At 36.8% G+C, this 19,131-nt stretch overlaps 1 protein-coding gene across 9 annotated transcripts in view; it reads left to right on the top strand.

Moving 5' to 3' along the window:
- TMEM117 (transmembrane protein 117) overlaps positions 1–19,131 on the top strand; it is a 220,366-nt gene that overhangs the window by 127,111 nt on the left and 74,124 nt on the right. For all 9 annotated transcript variants that reach the window (XM_040551590.1, XM_040551598.1, XM_040551570.1 and 6 more), the window contains one exon: positions 15,878–15,975. In XM_040551590.1, coding sequence (XP_040407524.1) covers positions 15,878–15,975 — 98 coding nt within the window. The remainder of the gene's footprint in view (positions 1–15,877; positions 15,976–19,131) is intronic.

Here is a 19,131-nt window from a genome sequence, read left to right on the forward strand (position 1 = left end):
TGTTGGGAGGCAGATGGCAAGCAGGGAGTGAAGGGACATCTTTCCAATATGTGATTCAACTGTTGCTCAAATTTACATCCTACATTACTAGAACCCACAAGTTTCATGGTTACTGTAAAGATACTATGTGGGAGGTTTTTGACTCACTGGACCTATGGTCACCAGTGTTAATCACCTTCTCATTCACAGTCCTAATACAGGAGAAACCCCAGTGAGTCAACATTTGATAGATCATTAATCAGAACAAAGCCAGAAAACTCAAGGTTCTTCTCATGTTAAGCGAAATTTAATTGCTATCTGCTGAATACAGGATTACAACAAAAATTAACTCTGTAGCCTATTATTGTACTGAAAAACTCATGAAAATTCACATCATCAATCAGTTTAAATTTATTACATTCCATTTGTAAATGAGAAGAAGATAGTCAGGGTACAGCCTAAATCTAAACCCATATGTGCTAAACCATCATAAGAACCACTAGGATGTGTGATGGATAGATGTCAGGCCTGTGTCTTAAGAACAAAAGCTGTGCTTTGTGGTACTACATCAAAATTAATATGCCTGCCTTTCAGGAAGCCAGGACATTTTAGGTTAGCTGCTGTGGTGGTTTTACTCGGGTGGGTGGCCGAGCCCCACCACAACCGCTCTCTCACTCCCCCTCCTCAAAGAGGAATGGGGAGAAAATATGATGAAAAGGGCTCAAGGGTTGAGATAAGGACGAGGAGATCGCACAGTAATTATCGTGACGGGAAAAACAGACTCAGCATAGGGAGATAGTAAGATTTAATGCCTATTACTAACGAGCTAGAGAAGCGAGAAACAAAGGAAAGAAACCAAAAGCACCTTCCCCCCCAATCTACCCTCTTCCACCTCCTCCCCCCGAGCGACGCAGGGGAACGGGGAAATGGGGGTTATGGTCAGTCTATAGCGCTTCTTCACCGCCGCTCCTTCTCGGTCACTCTCGTCCCCTGTGCTGTGGGGTCCCTCCCACAGGATGCAGTCCTTTTCGAACTGATCAGACGTGGGCTGCCCACAGGCAGCAGCTCTTCCAGAACTGCTCCAGATATGGGTCCGTACCACGGGGTCTGTCTCTCAGGAGCAAACTGCTCCAACCTGGATCCTCCACCGGCAGCAGCTCCTGCCAGGTGACCTGCTCCTGCGTGGTCTCCTCTCCACGGGCTACAGGTCCGGCCCAGAATCTGCTCCGGCAGGGGTCTTCCACAGGCCGCAGCCTCCGTCGGTGCAGGTCCACCTGCTCCACCGTGGTCTCCTCCACGGGCTGCAGGGTGGAACCCTGCTCCACTGTGGTACTCCATGGGCTGCAGGGGGACAGCCTGCTCCACCATGGTCCTCACCACAGGCCGCAGGGGACTTCTGCTCTGGCGCCTGGAGCACCTCTCCCCCTCCTTCTTCACTGACCTTGGCGCCTGCAAGGCTGTTCCTCACTCCTCTCACTCTCCCAGCTGCTGTGTGGCGCAGCGGTTTTTTTTTTGTTTTGTTTCGTTTTGTTTTGTTTTTTTCTTTTCCCTGTCTTAAAAATGCTCTTGCAGAGGCGCAAAACAACATCGCTTATTGGCTCGGCTCTGGTCAGCGGTGGGGCCCTTACCAAACATGGGGCAGCTTCTAGATCCTTCTCACAGAAGCCACCCCTATGGCCCCCTGCTACCAAAACCTTGCCACGTAAACCCACTACGGCTGCCTGTGAATCAAAGCTATGTACATGCAGATAACACCATGGTGCAATAAGAGGAAGACATGCTGGCTTGTACTGATGCCAGCTTGGAGATTGCTTTGCTGAATTCCTTTGTGTGGGATAAAGATGCTCAAAGACTCGTATAAAGTCTCTTTGTATATTTATCAAATGAGACTGTAAAGCTTATGAATTACTGAGCAGTTATTCCATTGTTTCTCCAGCAGACATAGAATAGGTTTACATGACAGCTCTGGATTCTGTATATTTTTAAGATATCTTCACTTATCCAGAAAGTGAAAAGTCTAGAGACTACTCTAATCATGAGTGCTTGCATAATTAAGAACCTTAGATAGTACCTATCTTCTGCCTACTTCTCAAGCACATGATAACACCGGGGTCTTAGGCCTGAACTTTCTGCTCCCAGAAGCTCTGTCTTTAGTCTGTCTTGACTTGATTCTTGCTTTGTGGGTTGATCTCACGTATTATGTGAAGAGATGTTCAGATTGTCTTTTGAACACTTCAGGAACTGATGGTGGGCCTGAGATGTCCTAGGTAGTATTCGAATATAACTTTTAAAGCAGTAGCTTCCTGTAATCTAGGGATAATCTACCTGTCAGCGTCAACCTTCATTTCTATTGAAGGAAATGTAAACATATACTTTTAAGCTCTGAACCAGTTCTCCATTCTTTTGCAACTATATGTAAGTATGCCTTTTTAGAGAGCTTATTTCAACCTCGTGCAATCATTTTTATAGTATTATATCATTTCCACATTTCTCCCTGTCATTTCTCCCTCCATTGAGGTCACTCTTTTTTTAGAACTTCTTGTTTCAGTAATCTCTGAGTGGCTATTTTCTTGTTTCATTTTCCCATCAAAAATCATCATATTTTTCAAAGCTGATAAAGGTCTTTATTAAACCTTGGTTTTCTTTGAATAGAATTCAGGAGGTCCAATTATAAATTAAATTATAAATTATAAATTATAAATTAAAATTATAAATTAAAAATTCCCATACATACTCTGTTTTTTTCATGAGAACTACTTCATGCTAGACCTAAGGTCATATCAATTTTGGCTAATTTATAATTGTAATCATATTTCATTCTTCATCTGTTATAAAATATTTTTGCCGATATTCACAGAGGAGTTGCATTTTTAATAGAAAAATAGTATGGATATTACTATTTTACAATTTACTATTTTACAAGCATACATAGATTTATGTTTCCATGTTTATATAAATGAACCTAAAGAACTCTTCCAATTTTTTCAAATTTTCAAATTCAAATTTTACAATTATAGGACATAGATTTTTTATAAGTTCTTCTCTTTCTGCTTAGTCAGTGTAGAGATTTTTATTTCTTTAATAAAGAAAAAAATCTAGAATGTACTAAGACACTATGGTTTGGGCTCCAGAGGGAAGACTTAAATTTTCCCAGATTATAGTGCTTTGCTCCTTGTGCTAACAGAGCAGGGCAAAGAGCTGGAGTCCAGCCAAATGGTCTCTTCAGAAAAGCCAAAATGACCATGATCCAGGGTTATGGTAATATCATAAGGGAAACATATATAAATATAGGTAGGATAAATGAAATAAAGGTGATTTTAAATTATACTTTACGGCTAATTCAAGCATGTAAATATAGTCTACATTCAATTTCCTGAGAACTCTGAGGGAAAAAGTGGAATTGTTTCATCCAAAAGAAATGACCACCTGATCTGGCTGAAGAAAAGGAGTGACTTAATGAAACAGTGAGAAGAGAAAGAATAAATATAATACTTACAACTAACATTTGATATTAGTTAGAAGCAAAAGGTCAAAGCTTATGGAAAGAGAAAGCAGTTCTGTTATTCTCCAAGGCATTAAGCTAAATGTAAAAGAGCTTACCAGCATCACTGGAAGCTGCTTACCAACATTGTTAGTGCAGAATTTTGAAATGTTTGGAGAACATTCATTATTATTTTGCAAAGAAGGAATCTGAGATACTTATTATAAACCTTTCAGAAGTTATGGAATGAGAAACGGACAAAGCCAAGAAAGATGTTGATAAGTCAACTGGTTTTCAATTAAATACCAGCTAGGCAATTTCCAACAGAAGGTGCACAATCTTATGCAAAACACTGATTAAAATGCTTAATCAAGTAAGCTAAGATGACAAACAAGACCAGCTGTAGAGCAAAGATTGTACTATATCAGCTGTGCACACAGTATGGTTCAGGTTTGAGAACTATCCACATAAAAAGTAATAATTGACCAAAAAAAAATGTTGTTCAAAAGGAAATCTGATAAAAAAAAATCTGCTTTACACCATGTTGATAAAGTAGCATTTTTAAATTTGTAACATCTGAACTAAAAAAGCAACTTTCTCTTTCATGTAAAGTTGATATCCTTGAGGTTTTTCTCCTTTATTCTTTTTTAAAGAATATGTTGGTTTGCTCTACAGTGTGTCTTATGAATATGAATAAGGAAAAAGTACATTTTAATGAGTGACCATTAGTTGACTTCATATGGGTTTGTGTGTAGAGAGGGGATAAAGAATAAGCATGTCAAACAAATGGCAAGTAACTGTGCAACCATGATCTAATGTTATTTGCTTTCTTCTAAATGACATCAATCCTGCTTCCCCATGGGATGAACATTTGCAGATGGATAGCTATGCCTTTGAAGTCAAGAAAAAAAAATCTTGATTCTTTGTTTATATAAGAGAAATTCATTTTCAAATGAAACTATAGCATGGACACAGACTTACTTTATGATATAGAAGGCTGAGTAACAACCATATGTTGAGGGTTGTGCTCTCAAATGTGCTTAAATAGTGGAACAAATTTCCTTCCTCTCTCTTTGAATATTGTGTTTGCTGAGAGGTTCTGGCATTCTTTCACTCATTATTGAACTAAAACAACAGAAATACAAAGTTCTGCCTATGCTCAGGTAACAACATTTTGGTTAAAGACTGCTATTTTCTATAGCCAAGGGGAAGCAAGAAAACAATGTTACTAACAATCATTTCTAGCCATCCTTGACTTCCCAGCCTGCAAAATCAGTTCTCTACTTACTGTCAAACTGGCTATAGAACACCTTTCAGTGCCAGTCCAGAAGGAAGTGTAAAATCTTGTTTCTAGATTTACAGAAATTTCTCCCAGCTCTCATCTTGCTGTGCCTCCTTTTCCAAAATAAACTCTAGCAACCCAACTAGTATGTAAGAATTCTTCATAAACCATTTTCTGATGTGTCTTCAGTATTCTTCCCCCCCACCAAAAAATAGGTGTCTGAAACATATGCGGTTGATGTTTGCCCACCATCTTTCCCCCTTTGCTTTTTATTGTACAAAAAGATATCAAGATTCACTATTGCCAAAAATTGTAATATTTTGTCTTGAATCTTCAATAGCAGGAATTGTATCTGAAAGCCTGAGCTTGGAATTTTGTGTAACTATTTTCTACTTAATTTCAAGGTATCATATTATCCTGGCCAAGATGGGGTAATTTTCTTCATAGTAGCCTGGTATGGTGTCACGTTTTGGATTTAGGTTGAAAGTAATGCTGAGAACACACTGATGGTTTAGTTGTTGCAGAGCAGTGCTCACACTAAGTAAGCCAAGGACTTTTCTACTTCTCATACTGCCCTGCCAGTGAGGAGGGTGGGGGGGCACAGGAGCTGGGAGCAACAGAAACAGAACAGCTGACCCAAACTGGCCAAAGGTGTATTCCATATCATGTGGCATCATGCTGAACAATAAAAGGGGGGGAAGTCTTTGAAAACATAAGTCTGAATGCAAATAAAAGAAACTTAAATACATTATTTTTCTTAGTTTGGCATTTCTGAGCTGTGTTTCAGTTCATGCCTGTTGCTTCTCATCCTGTTGCTGGGCACCACCTAAAAGTGTCTGGCTCCGTTGTCTTGACACCCTCCCCTGATTTTTTGTTTCTCTTTCAGCAGAACAATCCCGATAATCCTTAAACAATCTTGATACAGTTTAAGAGTAATTGGTATTTCTCAGATTTCTGAAAATATTCTACTCTTCTTTTGTGCCATTTTTACAATTATTTTTTGATTTTACTTTTGATTTGAGCTTTCAGAAATGACTTCTGAAATGCTCCTAAAGAACAAATTCTGACACAAAAAGAGTTGGTTCACCTTTTAAAAGCAAAATATTTGTTATACAAAATAGCAAATGACTTTGCAACAGTCTGGAGATTTTTCCCCGTTGAAGTGAAACCAGTACTAACCAACCACCTTCCAGTGAGCATCCTCCCTGTACACTCTTTATTCCAGAAGTCAGATTAAAGTAATTTTTTTAAGGGATCAGCTAAAACTATGACCGTGTTGGCACCTGAAGTACAGAATTGCCCAGAAGATGTGAGATGCCATTGCTTTATAGATGAACTCTAAACTGTTGATGGATTATTTTCTCAATGTGGTTGTAGCTCCAATATACAAGGGTAATTAAAAATGATGTTGCACAGAGATCTGGCAAAGGACCAGGATTTGAGTAGAAAATTATTTTATTTGCATAATACCCTATAGTAGTATAAAGAAAATATTTTAAAGAACCATGGGAAGATTTTTCAGAAGTGCTTCACATTTTTTTGCAGTTTGTTTTCTGTTAAAAGCTTTAATTTTTGAGTTACTGCTTCTAGAAACTATGAATAGCCTGTTTTGTGCAGAATCTTTTTCATTCTCTATTTAGAGTGAAAATGCAGAAAAATGCCAGTTATGTTTGATCAACGAGTGCAGAACAAGAAAGACCGTGTAAAGGAAGTCTCGTGTTCCCATTTACTTATTCTAAAGCTCCCACTTCTCTATGCCTGTCTCTGTACAGAAATGAAATGGATTGAAACCACTCTGAGCTGTCAGTACATCACAGCTCTGAAGCAACTGGAAAAGCAGCACGATGTCAGCAGCGTGGAGATGGATTTTCATTTAATTGGGCTCTCTGTTCTGGCAAGAGTAAGCAGGCAGATGTCTTAGTAAGGTGGCCTTGTGCCTCCTGCATGTCACTGGGGACCTCCCTTCGTGCAGACCGTTCTCCTGTGGCTTTTGTGCCTGGGTGTGAGAGAATGGTGAAAGACAGAGGGTGAACATCAGAGCTTGAAATCAGATCTTGTGTTTTTCTTTGAACTTATTAATTCATGTTTACCAGATTCTGTGCAATGTAGGTACCAATGAAGAGGTTTGAAAGATGTGCTTATGCGGCTTATTTTTACTCAACACATACTGTTGATCTAGAACATGCTGCCTGATGTAAATGTAATTCCCAAGAATCAAGTTGTAAAATACTTGTTATATCTTACATTCACTCAGCCCTCTCCACAAGAAAATACTTCCTTAGTAGTCACTATGTAGGAGTTAAATAGAGAGGAAAACAACACTGCCCCCCAACTTGTCCATAAGTAATTTTCTATTATCATAAATGTTTCTTCTTTTACTCCCTCACCTACTATAGACTCACCCTAATGCTATGTCCTGACTGCAAGTCCTGCCTATGAATTAGTTTGATTCTTATTCTTTAGCTCATCAAATATAGTTAAAAATTACAGTAGGAAAGGGAAAGGCAGGTGAAAAGACATCAAGTGACATATTTGTTGTCTATATCCACTTTTATCTGCAGAGAGAGAACTCCAAAACTACAATTTGCACTCAAAGAGTTGTGGTCAATGGCTCAATGTCCAAGTGGGGATCAGTAATGAGTGGTGTTACTCAGGTATTGGGACCAGCGCTGTTTAATTTCTTTGTCAGTGACAAGGACAGTGGGACTAAGTGCACCCTCAGCAAATTTGCCGATGCCACCAAGCTGTGTGGTGTGGTCGACACTCTGGAGGGAAGGGATGCCATCCAGAGGGACCTGGGCAGGCCTGAGAGGTTGGCCTGTGCAAACCTCACGAGATTCAACAAGGGTTGGAACTGGGTGGTCTTTAAGGTCCCTTCCAACCCAAACTGTTCTACGATTCTATGATTCTGTGATTGCATTTAACAGTTTCTCAGAAGAGTAAATGATAAATTTTGGCACATTGAAACACACACTATACAGGAAAAGTTGCACTGACAGTTTACAAGTCCAACAGTGAGCTTCTGTCTCTGAAGATTTCATGATAAGAATCCAAATGATGCCACTGCCCAAGAGTAGTAGTTAATGGCTCATCTGTTACAGCACATGAAGGCAGGCAAGTCTTACCGAGAAAGCTGTCAGATGGAGATGTTGAAAGAAAGTAAACCTGAAATAAATTCAAGCAGTAAAACCCTTTCAGTTTTGAATATGTCTTGCAAAAGACCCATTCATGTCGGGAACTGGGTGGTTTATTCTTTAAATACATGGCTAGGCAGGGAGCATGCTCCACAGCTGGTCCTGTGGTAAGCATTCTGTTGGTAAAGTCTGGGAGAACTGACTTTGGAGACACGAGTACTCCTTGTGGATACATCCTGAATGGTTGGCAATCTAGACAGAACAGCTCAGCATCTATGTCATACCTAAGATAGGTCAAACCAGACTTTTTTCAATTTTCCATTGCTGCTGACAGTGAGCTTTCTAAGCTCTGCGTCCTTTATGAGATGGGTCAATTAAACTTCTTGTCTGTTACTTACAGGCATATTCAGACATTAAAATTTTGCTATGCTTAAGACTTAGTCCCAGAGAATGAATCACACCTTAATTGTGCGAACATTTCATGTATAGATTCACACATGCCAAAACAGAGATTCCTGTGTTCGTGTGATGTGACTATACAGTTGGGAGCCCCAAACCTGTACATTGCTATAGTTTGGAAGTAAAAGGAGTTATGCTTGCATTCCTGCTGTATTCCAAGATATCATGGGTCCCATCCTAACTTAAAAAATACTACTTGTGTTTTTCATAAAAAGGCCCTTGCAGTGTGAACACATTTTGAGCCCTTTGTCAGTGTTTTACTTGTTGACTGCTTACTGATTTCATAGAATCACAGAATGGTTTGGGTTGGAAGGCACCTCAAAGACCACCCAGTTCCAATCCCCTGCCATGGGCAGGGACACCTCCCACTAGATCAGGCTGCCCAAAGCCCCATCCAGCCTGGCCTTGAACACCTCCAGGGATGGGGCATCCACAGCTTCTCTGGGGTAACCGTTTTGTGCGTCATCCTTCTGTGATATGACTTCTGTGATATGACTCTGATAGGACTCATCCGTTCTCCAGAATCCTTCAGCTGTGCTTATTCCTGTCCAAGACCTGTCCAAGGAACTTGGATCCTCTGTTTGCCTGAATCAGCCCACTGAGGGCAAAAGTCCCCTTTTTAGGCTTAGGATATGTGAATATGTCCCTTTCCATGTGACAAAACCTCATCCCCCATGAGCCATCACCTGTTTAATTAATTGAACTAATGAAACTTCAATGAGAAACACTATGAAATGTAGAACACTTGGTTGTGATTCATATTACCAGCCTTTCAATATCAGTAGTGTGAATATCTGTGTTTGAGAACCTTTTTTAGAGTGAAGAGAAATAGGTAAACCTTTAAAACATAATCTATTTTGAAATGAATTGCACTCCAAAAATGCCTTTTTCTTTTCAGTGACCAATCTACATTGGTCTAGATGTGTATGGCATATGTATGCCAGACCTGTCATGATGTCTACGTCTTGCCTTTAACAAAGCCACCAAGCTCCTTAAATAAATAAAGCAAGTTTTCCTGCAGTGTCAGCCTCAGATGGAACGGAGTTGAAATCCATAAATAAAAATCATGGTGTGGTTTTCTGTATTACACTTTATCTGTAATATGTGGTATTACCCAGACCTCTGCTTATGCGCTTGTAACACTAATAAAGAAGTAGTAAAGCAAGAAAAAATATCTCCTGAAACTTGGTGTCAATATCTATTTAAATAGCAAGTGATTGCCACATGGCAACTAGCATACTGTGTTGCAAATACTCAGTGATTTTTGTGTACAGTAGGGACTTGAAATAGGAGATGAGCTAGTGTAGCTTAGATTTTTTTTGCAGAAGCCCTACTTTATTTGTACGATTGGTTCTAAACAGCAGTTATTTATATTTATGAAGTATCAAAAAAAAAAAATCCAGTTAAAGGAAATTGCTTTTTGTTTCTGTGTTTTAGATTTATTTAATTTTTTTGTAGTAACATTTATTCAGGAATTATTTCTGTGGGTATTGAAATACAGAGTATAATTTCCAGAATAATTTGAATATACATAAAATTATTGCAGGCCAGATTCCTCCCTGACTCACCTCTTGATCTCTTTTTGGTATAGTTTTGTTCTGTTGTTTTGTTTTTAAAGTTGTTCTTGTCTTGCTGCTGTTATCCCTGCATAGATTGCTACTATGCCAGAAGCTGCTGTGGTAATATTCAAAAAACAAAGATCTGCTGGCTAAAAGAGAGGTTTTCTGCTTCCTCAGTGGGTGAAGAAATAAATTTACATGGATCAGTAAAGACAGCAGTAATTAACATTCTCAATGTCTATAGAAAAGAAGTATTTTAACTGTGTTTGGTGGAAATGCAGGCTTAAGGCAGTGCATGTGTGCAAATGCTGTGGATTGGGAGAATAATTCTGATGTAGCATAGCTTGCAAGGGCAACACGGAAAACACTGATGGAAAATGGGCAGAAAATAATATTGGGGGCTGTTGTGGAAGCAACAAAAGTGAAACATAGTAGTATTTATCACTCATAGTTAGCACTGAATTGTGATGGCAAATTTATGTTGGTTTTTAGGATTTACCTATTGTTGAAACAATGTGTTGCTAAGGCAAGAACAATGTGCTAGCTCTGATTAAACTGAGAAAACAATTAAAGAGTAGATTGAAGGGGCCATATTTTGTCTCTGTGATTGCTCTTGCTTTGCAAATGCAAATATAAAAAGAATTTCTTACAATTAAAATGAAGGAGAAATAATCTAATGAGTGTGGTTGTTTTCAGGGTAGCAATGAACCTGCATTAGGAATGTTTAAAAATAGACAAGCAGACAAAACTACTTTAAAATCTGGCAATGCATTTGCATCTGACTTAATATTTAGCTTGAAAAATATCATCTCTCCTATAGATCAGAAAACTAAGGATAAATATTTGTTGCATAGTTTTCAACCAGTTCCACATTCTGTGTTTTCCAAATGCAGCAGAATGGATTGAAATAAATTAACAGTTATTTCTGAGGTATGTGTATCAAAGTTTTTGACACTTCTGCTCATCTGCCAAAAGAATTTCATAATTAATGAAGACATTTCACATTATTGTTGTGTAAGCCATGAAAGTGTTGAGCTATGATCCACAGCAGACAGTTTTTTTTCCCTAATGTCCAGCTGATAGAAGCATAAAAGCATCTTCCGTATAGGTTACTTTTGTACTTCAAGTGAACAACACTGCAATTTTTATCTCAAAGAGAATGAAGACAAAAATGATGGATGGAAGCTTTTAATGACTGAATACTAAATGTATCCCTGGTTTTGTGTACACTTACCGTGATGTAGTATACTACTTGAAGACCATGATGTGATAAAGAATTGATGTGTAGTTACTGGACCACTTATATATAGTTTTTACCTAAAAACACATAGCTGAAAAGTGAAGGAAATGGAATGGGAGTGTAGTACGCACTTCGTGGTACACATTTGCTCTCGTTGACTTCCCACTTTGGCTTCTACAAATGTTAATACTTTAACCTGATTTAGCCACACCATCAAGGGAAAAACAAACAAACCCTCTTACTGTTACATAAGCATTGCTGAGTACTTACAAAAAGTACCAACAGGCTATTTTGATGAGAAATGTTGTGCTGTACGAAACAAAGCAACGTGCACACACCAGCCCTGGGAAATTGCTTGTGAATCCCTGGTTCCCACCAGTGCTCTGCTGTGACTGCCCCACGGCACACCTCTGCCACTAGTGCTTTATGCTTCTTGTTCCTATCAGTTATGTTTCTCAATTGCAAGACTGAAAATAATCTTTTTGTTGTTTAAATAGTTTGGGGAGAGTGGAAAAGCACTTATCCTGAACTGTTTCAAGGCTGAGTTTCAAATTAATTTAATTTAGTGCTAGTTATGAGGAGGCTTATGATTTAAATCAAGAGATTTTGAAATTCTGAAGCTGCTAAAAATATAAATAAATTAACACTTACAATACCTGTGTCATATATTTTGTAGTGGTAGAAATATATAGTAAAGAGAAGAATATGTAATATGCCAAAAATAAAAGCTGCTCTTCTGAAACATTGCTTGGAACACAGAATTTGTTCCATCCAAGCAGGGTGGTCATTCTGCCTGTTTTTTTACTCATTTTTTATTAATTTTACCAAAGGCAGTTACTCAAGCTACTCCATTTTCCAGCAATAGCACCAAGGAATTTTGCCCTCTGATCTGAGTAGTTGCGCATGAACATCTTCTTTACTGACACAAGATGTTGCAGTCCTGCTGGTTGTTATACCTTGCGCTGCTCATTACTGAATCTAAATAAATAAATAAATAAATGAATATTCAGAGTTCACCATATGGTTTGTATTTTCAAGCTTTTCTTGTGGATCTTGGCTTCTTCCGCATTCTGTTAAATTGGGTTAAATTCTGGAGGGTTGCTCTTACCCTGTTTTGACGATTTATCAACGTGTGAATAAAGCAATGAAAATCCCCCACTGCAGGTTGGTATCTACTTAATGAATGTTATGCCATGGAACACATCACATCCTCGAGAGCTTGTTTAGCTTCCATTTCTCTTCCAAGATGCAGTTTCTACAGTTGTTTTTATAGAGAAGTGCTACTATGAAACTATTTGATGTATTTTTATATTTTTAGGTTTCTGAAATGCAATTCAGCAGATGAAAACAGCTTGGCTAGAAGCCCATGCCACATTAGTTTTCCAGGAATTATCAGTTAGTGCTCTGAAGATCACAGCGTAGCTCCTACAAATGAGTAATTTGGAAGAAGTTTTGAAAGCATGACCATAGTATGAGGTCATTTTCTTCTTTTTTTAAGAAAGTGTCACTTGCAATTAGCTTATTAATAGAAGATACTTAGAATTTCCTGAAACTCCCACTGCAGACATTGCTGGGAAGGATTCTGTGGCTTCCACCACAGCATTTTTGAACATGATTGTCTAGGGAGGAGAGATGTAAGGTATGTGCAGAGCATCCCGAGCAATATGCTCAAAGACCAGTGGCATGGAAAGAATATATATATGATCCTTAAGCTACCTTGCTGTTCCACTTAGTGAGGTACCTTAGATATCCTACAATATCCTACTGTTGTTTTTTGTTTGTTTGTTTGTTTGTTTGTTTCCCTTTTTTTTGGTTGGTTGATTGTTTTTTGTTTTAGATTTTTTCTTTCTGCTCTGGTTGTCTGTGTAAGTTACTTGCTCTGAACAAGACTTTGAATCTCGGTTTCTTATTTCATATGACATGATATAATTTTTCAAATTATTGCAGTATATCATATCAAAAGTAACTATTTAATTTTCTATAGCAAAAACTATGAATTGTAACATTTTGCTACTAATTTGATGATAGTAACATTCCTTTAAAAACATTATGTTATTTTCATAATTAATGTGAAATGAACCATATGAATAGTTAATAAAGTATTATTTTAATTTGGCAAAGTGAAATTTAAGATCGCGTAATATATTGCAAGGCATACTTATTTTTTTTAATGAAAATATTTTGCAGTGGCATTTGTAACTGAAAAAGTCAGTAAGTGTGCATTATGAAGCTTTGTTTGTGCACTTCCATTCAGTCTATCCATTTCTCTCATTAGACACTAAATAAAATGAAAGACTATGCACTCATAATGATAGGGGCCATTTCTTTTTGAATTGAGTCAGTGTAATTAATTGTTTAAAGTATGATATCACATCTCTTAGCTCTTCAAGAAAAAAATGCATTAATTACTTTGTAAGTTGCTTTCTCTGGTTTATCTTGATTATGTAAGATGCAGGGATACATGGAATTACTGAAGTGATCAATTATTTTCTATTCCTGAATATCAGCAGTGTTTTCAAATACAGTAGAGTAAAAAGTAAGATAAATGTTTACTAGTCTGTAATTGGACAGTGAAATACAAAAAGAGAAAAATTCTAAAACCCCCAAACCACACACATCTCATATTATTAAGTTGTGCAAATAAAATTAAAGTTTATATTTTTGTTTCTTTTTCCAAAAGCATTCTAACAGCAGCAATGTTTTTTGGTGCTTCTGTCCAAAAAGTTATTTGCACTGTGACAGTGTTGAGTACTTTTCTCCCGTAAGCCGTCCTTGACCAAACCAGAAAATGAATTTGATTTCTCTAATGCAAAAGGTAATTGGATTTCTCTTTATGGAATGCATCCCTTTAATGACCGTCTCTGCTTCAGCCAATTTAGCTGCAAGTGACCTGACATTGATCTGGTGATATGACTTTAAATAAATGCCACAGCTGGGAGATGAGGGACCAACTGTCTGATATCAGAAAGAACATTTCCTGCCTCCTCTTGCCATTTTCCTCAAAAAATATCTCCTTCTTGAATGTCATTCTCATGAAACATGCCTCTAATAATTGGTCACAGAGCAGCAGATTGCATCCTTCTAGCAAATAATAAGTATTTCCCAGAAAGCGTCTGGAGCAACTATTTTAAAAATTGAGTAAAACCTCTCAGAATAACTGTTCTTCTTCACAAGTATTTATTACTGTGTAGATTTTTCCTAAGAGATTAAGTGTCACTAAAGTAGTAAATTAAATCTTTACAGAGGTCTTGTTCAACATTAAATATTCATTGAAATATTTGTTTAGCTAATAGGGGTCTTGTAAAAAAGTATCATAGCATGTTTATCTGAGAAAAGAATTACCTACAGAAAACAATTAATAAAGGTGGTATTGCAGGATATAATCTGCTCTTTCTTCAGGCTAGGTTTAATGGCATCATAAAATCCTAGAATGTGTATTTCCACTTATTTAACATATTCATTATCCTTCAGACCCCAGTCCTTCAGGCTAATACACTAAGCACTTTTAACCCTCAGTGGACTATGAGCCAAAATTTAGAAGCTGAATTTGTTGTGCTTTTGATGTAATCACGGGCTATGTGTTCTTTTAACATTGTTAATGTCTTTGAAAGTAGTAGCTCACACACCGCATGGAAAATGAGATCTTAAAAACTCTGTACCAAAATAAATGAAGTGGAAAATAAAAACAAGAAATCTTGGCTTCAAGTTGAACTTGTTTCCTACTGAAATTTCATTATTTTCATACTAATCAAAACAATTAGTAATTTTCCACCGTGTACTGATACCAATGACAGACAATAAGAATTTGTTTCACTTGTATTTAGTAGCAGCTTCTCTCCCCTATTTCCTTTATCTGTTCTTTATCAATTCTTTCTTAACCTTTATGTATGGATAGCTTTTCCACTGTTCTGATCTTTTGCACAACAGAGGTGATGAGTTTACTGTATGTAACTTTCACTGACTTGTAGTATAGTTATCTTGAAATAAATGAATATGAAAACATGAGCTTCCCAAAGGTGCAAGGGCCTGAGGGGTATTCACCTCCTTCATTTAGCTGAACGTCATTTTTAATTCTTTTGTGTACTAACCAGAAGTAGTGCATGCATGTGAGTCTCTGGACAGAGAAACAGATGGTCTTTTCAGATAGGATATTCAGATAGGAATTATGAAAATGAGAATAAATATTTCATATTTTTAAATTTCATGAAAGTTTTAGGGGGTTTTCATGTCTCTAGTCCCAAGTGTGCTTTTGTTACTGATACCAGGAAGCAAGAGAAGATTATAAATGGCATATAGCGCTTAATTCATGGTCTTACGCTCCCTGATACAACTCTGGCTTCAAGAGTGAAAATGCTGCCAATGCTGCTCTCGTGGAAATGGGTCCCCATCCCAGGTTGGGCTGAAAAGCCACAAGTATGCAAGCTCTGTAGCCATAGGTGAAACCAACTTACATGCTATAGGTTGCCCTAACTTTTAGGTTAGTTCTTCCTCTCTTCTTTGGATCTCCACAGGTTTCCTTCTTTTTCTCAAGGAATCATTTGCACTTCTAGAGGCAGAATATGTAGGACAATATACTTCATGTTGATTAAAAATGATGCTGGAGATACTATTTTTCTATTGTATATAATTAAAATAATCAGAACTGAAGCAGATTTGTCATACATAAAGTGTTCTTTAAGTCCTTCTTAGTGCTTTCTCTTCTGGCAGCAGTTTAACTATATGTTATTTCTGTTTTCTCTGTAGGTCACTGACATGATGCTTCAGGACAAACCCTACCCAGACTGGGGAAAGTCTGCCAGAGCTTTCTGGAAGAAAGGAAATGTTAGGATCATTTTATTCTGGTATGAATATAATAAAATCAAATTCTGGTAAATTAAGCTTTTATAGATCATCCAAAAGTCTATCTTCTAATTCTTTGTGGCAGGAAGAGATATAATGGGAATACAAGGTAAGAAAAGAAAAATGGAAAAAATGACACTTGATCTAACAAAAAATAAGGATTACAAGCTGTATACAAGTGAACACTTCCTAAAAAAATGTTTATGTAAAAATATAATTTTAAAATCAATTTATACTGTTTCTTTTATTGTAACCTTGACACCATTTATTTTGGAGTTTACTCCAAAATTTTTACTGCATCTGAAAATACTTAGATGACCAATTGTGAGTCCTTTTAATTAAGGTAAGTAGATATGTAGATGTCCTTTTGTGACCTTGAAATTAATAGGAGTAATTATTTGAATTTGCACTTGAATGGGATTGCAAATTGCAAGTCACCTTCAGATTATTAAGAAAAATATATAAAAATCAATACAAAAAATTGTGAGTGTTAAGCGTTTGTTTGACCTTAACTGTAGCCTCTTCCAGGTAAATTCAGACCAAGTGGAACTGATGAAATAGAACACATATTATGTCAGGAAAAAATGGAAGACGGAAAATATAGTCTAAGAGGCAGACAGAGAACTTTGTGGCTAAAGATGAAAGAAATTACAAAGATTTTTTTCAACTACTTCAGAAGCAGAAAATCTGATGAAAATATCGACATACCTGCTGTTTTTTAAAGAGTAAAGGGAAAGATTTAGAGGGAATTTTTTACAGAGAAGTGAAAAGATTTATTTGTGTGGATTCTGCTATAGAAAATGTAAAGTAGTACCTATACTTCTTAAGTAGTAAGGATGAGACTCTATATTAAATTGGGGCAATTAAAGGAAACGCTAAGAGAAATGTGAAGACTAAAAAGAGAGCAGAATCAGGTGGCTAATTGTCTGCAGCCAAGGCTCGTAAGGAACTAAAGGGGCTGAACTGATGCAAATTTTATTAGCACTTAATTGCCTATTGAAAAACTGAAGGTTAAAAACTGGCTTTTGGTTTCGTTTTGATGCTTTTTTTCAACAAACAAGAATTATCCTACTGACCTGTAAGTCTTAGCTCAGTATTAGTTAAATGGATTGGATACATCATTAATAATAGAATTATGAACAGAACTCTAGATTAAATTCTGCTAAAAGAAACCAGGGTAGCTTTGCTGAAAGAAAACCTTCTCTGATCTGTTAGAAGTCTTTGAACATGTCATCAAAATAATGGATGAGGAGGAAATGCTTGATCTAATTTATTTGGACTTTCAAAAGGCTTTTGACAAAATTCTTCACTGAAGGCAATTAAGAAAAATAGTAAGCCCCATGGAGTTTGCTGAAGTCATCTAGGAATCAGCTAAGAGATGTGCAATGAAAGGTATAAATAAAGTAATATTTTTCTGCTATGCTCATTAGGGTGGGGACACCTGTTCCTTAATGTCAAAAATAGTCTTCACAATTCGTATACATCATACACATTTGAAAGCTAGGTGAAAAGATAATGTGATTGAAAAGACTGAGTTATGCAGAGGGGCTCAAACAGCTTCTTGCTGTGCAAGGCATGAAGAGGAAGATTCTGTCTCAGTGTACTGGAGTGGTCAGAAATGTAAAGCAGATGAATCAAAAAATGCTTGGATATGTTACAAGTGGGCTAGCAATTGTAAGAGTGTCATATAATTAAGTCAGTAAAATCTCATCAAGCTTTGTTTACCTTTGTCTAAAGAATCGCCTTGTCTAAAAGACTAGAAAGGAGATTAATTAAGAGTCAAGTACAAAAAGAAAAAAAAAAAAAAACAACACTTTTTCTAACTGCTAACGCAATTTCACAGACTGGAAAATGGAAAAAGGGGTTAAAAGCAAGGTGTCATGATAGGGATTTTTCCTTTCAAATTTATACACCAGATAGGGAGAATAATAAAGCACTATTAAAAGTACATTTATATTGTTGCAAAAGATGTTATGACTTCTTGCAGTCATAAATCTTGCAGTTAAAAATCTGTATTTTCTTTCAAATAATATTCACATTAACAAATTTTACCAAAAGTTTAAAATGGAGATAAAGTAAAAAATGCTGTTTTTTTTTTTTTTTCATGAGTGATTTTCATGCTAAAGAGTATGCTTAATGGGGGTTTGGAAACCTAAAAGTTGGCATAAATGCTCTTATTTTTAGCTTTAAGCACTGAACTAAAATCACCCTGTGCAGAAGTGTACATTCTGTAGAGACGTTATTTAGGTAGTGCATATTAGATATCAGTAAAAATTAGACCCTTTTTTTTCTAGTAAGTAGGAAAAATGGAGGAGGGAAGTTAAAATATTGATAGAGTTATGCAAGATAATGACAAGTCTTGGTATTTCATTTGTTATTGTTGAAATAGGGTGATGTAAACAGCCTTATTTCTGAAATGTTCCAAATGAAGCATCCTTGATAGTATGTGCTACACACAAGCAATGTAAATATTGGATACATACTGGACTTGTTTTTTTTCTGGTAACTTCATTTTTGCTTTCAGGTTTTTCATTGTAAAATTAGAAAATGTCTATAAACATGCCAAAGATAGATGGATTATCATGGGGATGGAGACACCATCCACTTGTTTGTAACAGCTGATCATGTGATGGCTTTGTGTTTCTCATCTGGAAACACTTTCAGCTCTCCAATGCAACTAATTAGTAAAGGTTTTAATTTAGCTTATGCTCTCCTGTTTTAAATTATTCCTTGGAAGCACTGTCAGCAACTGGTGCTTGGTTGCTCCTGAGGATTCTGGCTGCCTTTTGTATATCTTCAAAATATAATTCTTCCACAAACAGCTCAGCTAGCTCAAAAATGTCCATTTGCTATTTGTCTTTATCTAGTCTCTCACTAAGGAGTTGTTTTAAGTACGTTCTACTTTTTATAGCTTTTTTGTTGTTGTTTTATTGATAAAAAGATCTCCATTGTGGTCTTCTCCAGCTCTGCTCATGGCTAATTCCACCATGCAGAGACACATTTGTATAATGCTGTTATGGTCTGTGTTACAAATCCCCTGGATAGGGATTTGGCGAGATAGCTTTCAGAATGCAATGAAGTATCTGGAACGCTGGTGGAATCACTAGGATAGGATGGGAATGTTTGTAGACTAAGGAAGGAAAATACCAGTGGGGTAT

This window comes from Cygnus olor, chromosome 1 (genome assembly GCF_009769625.2).
Source record: "Cygnus olor isolate bCygOlo1 chromosome 1, bCygOlo1.pri.v2, whole genome shotgun sequence".
Taxonomy (NCBI): Eukaryota; Metazoa; Chordata; class Aves; order Anseriformes; family Anatidae; genus Cygnus; species Cygnus olor.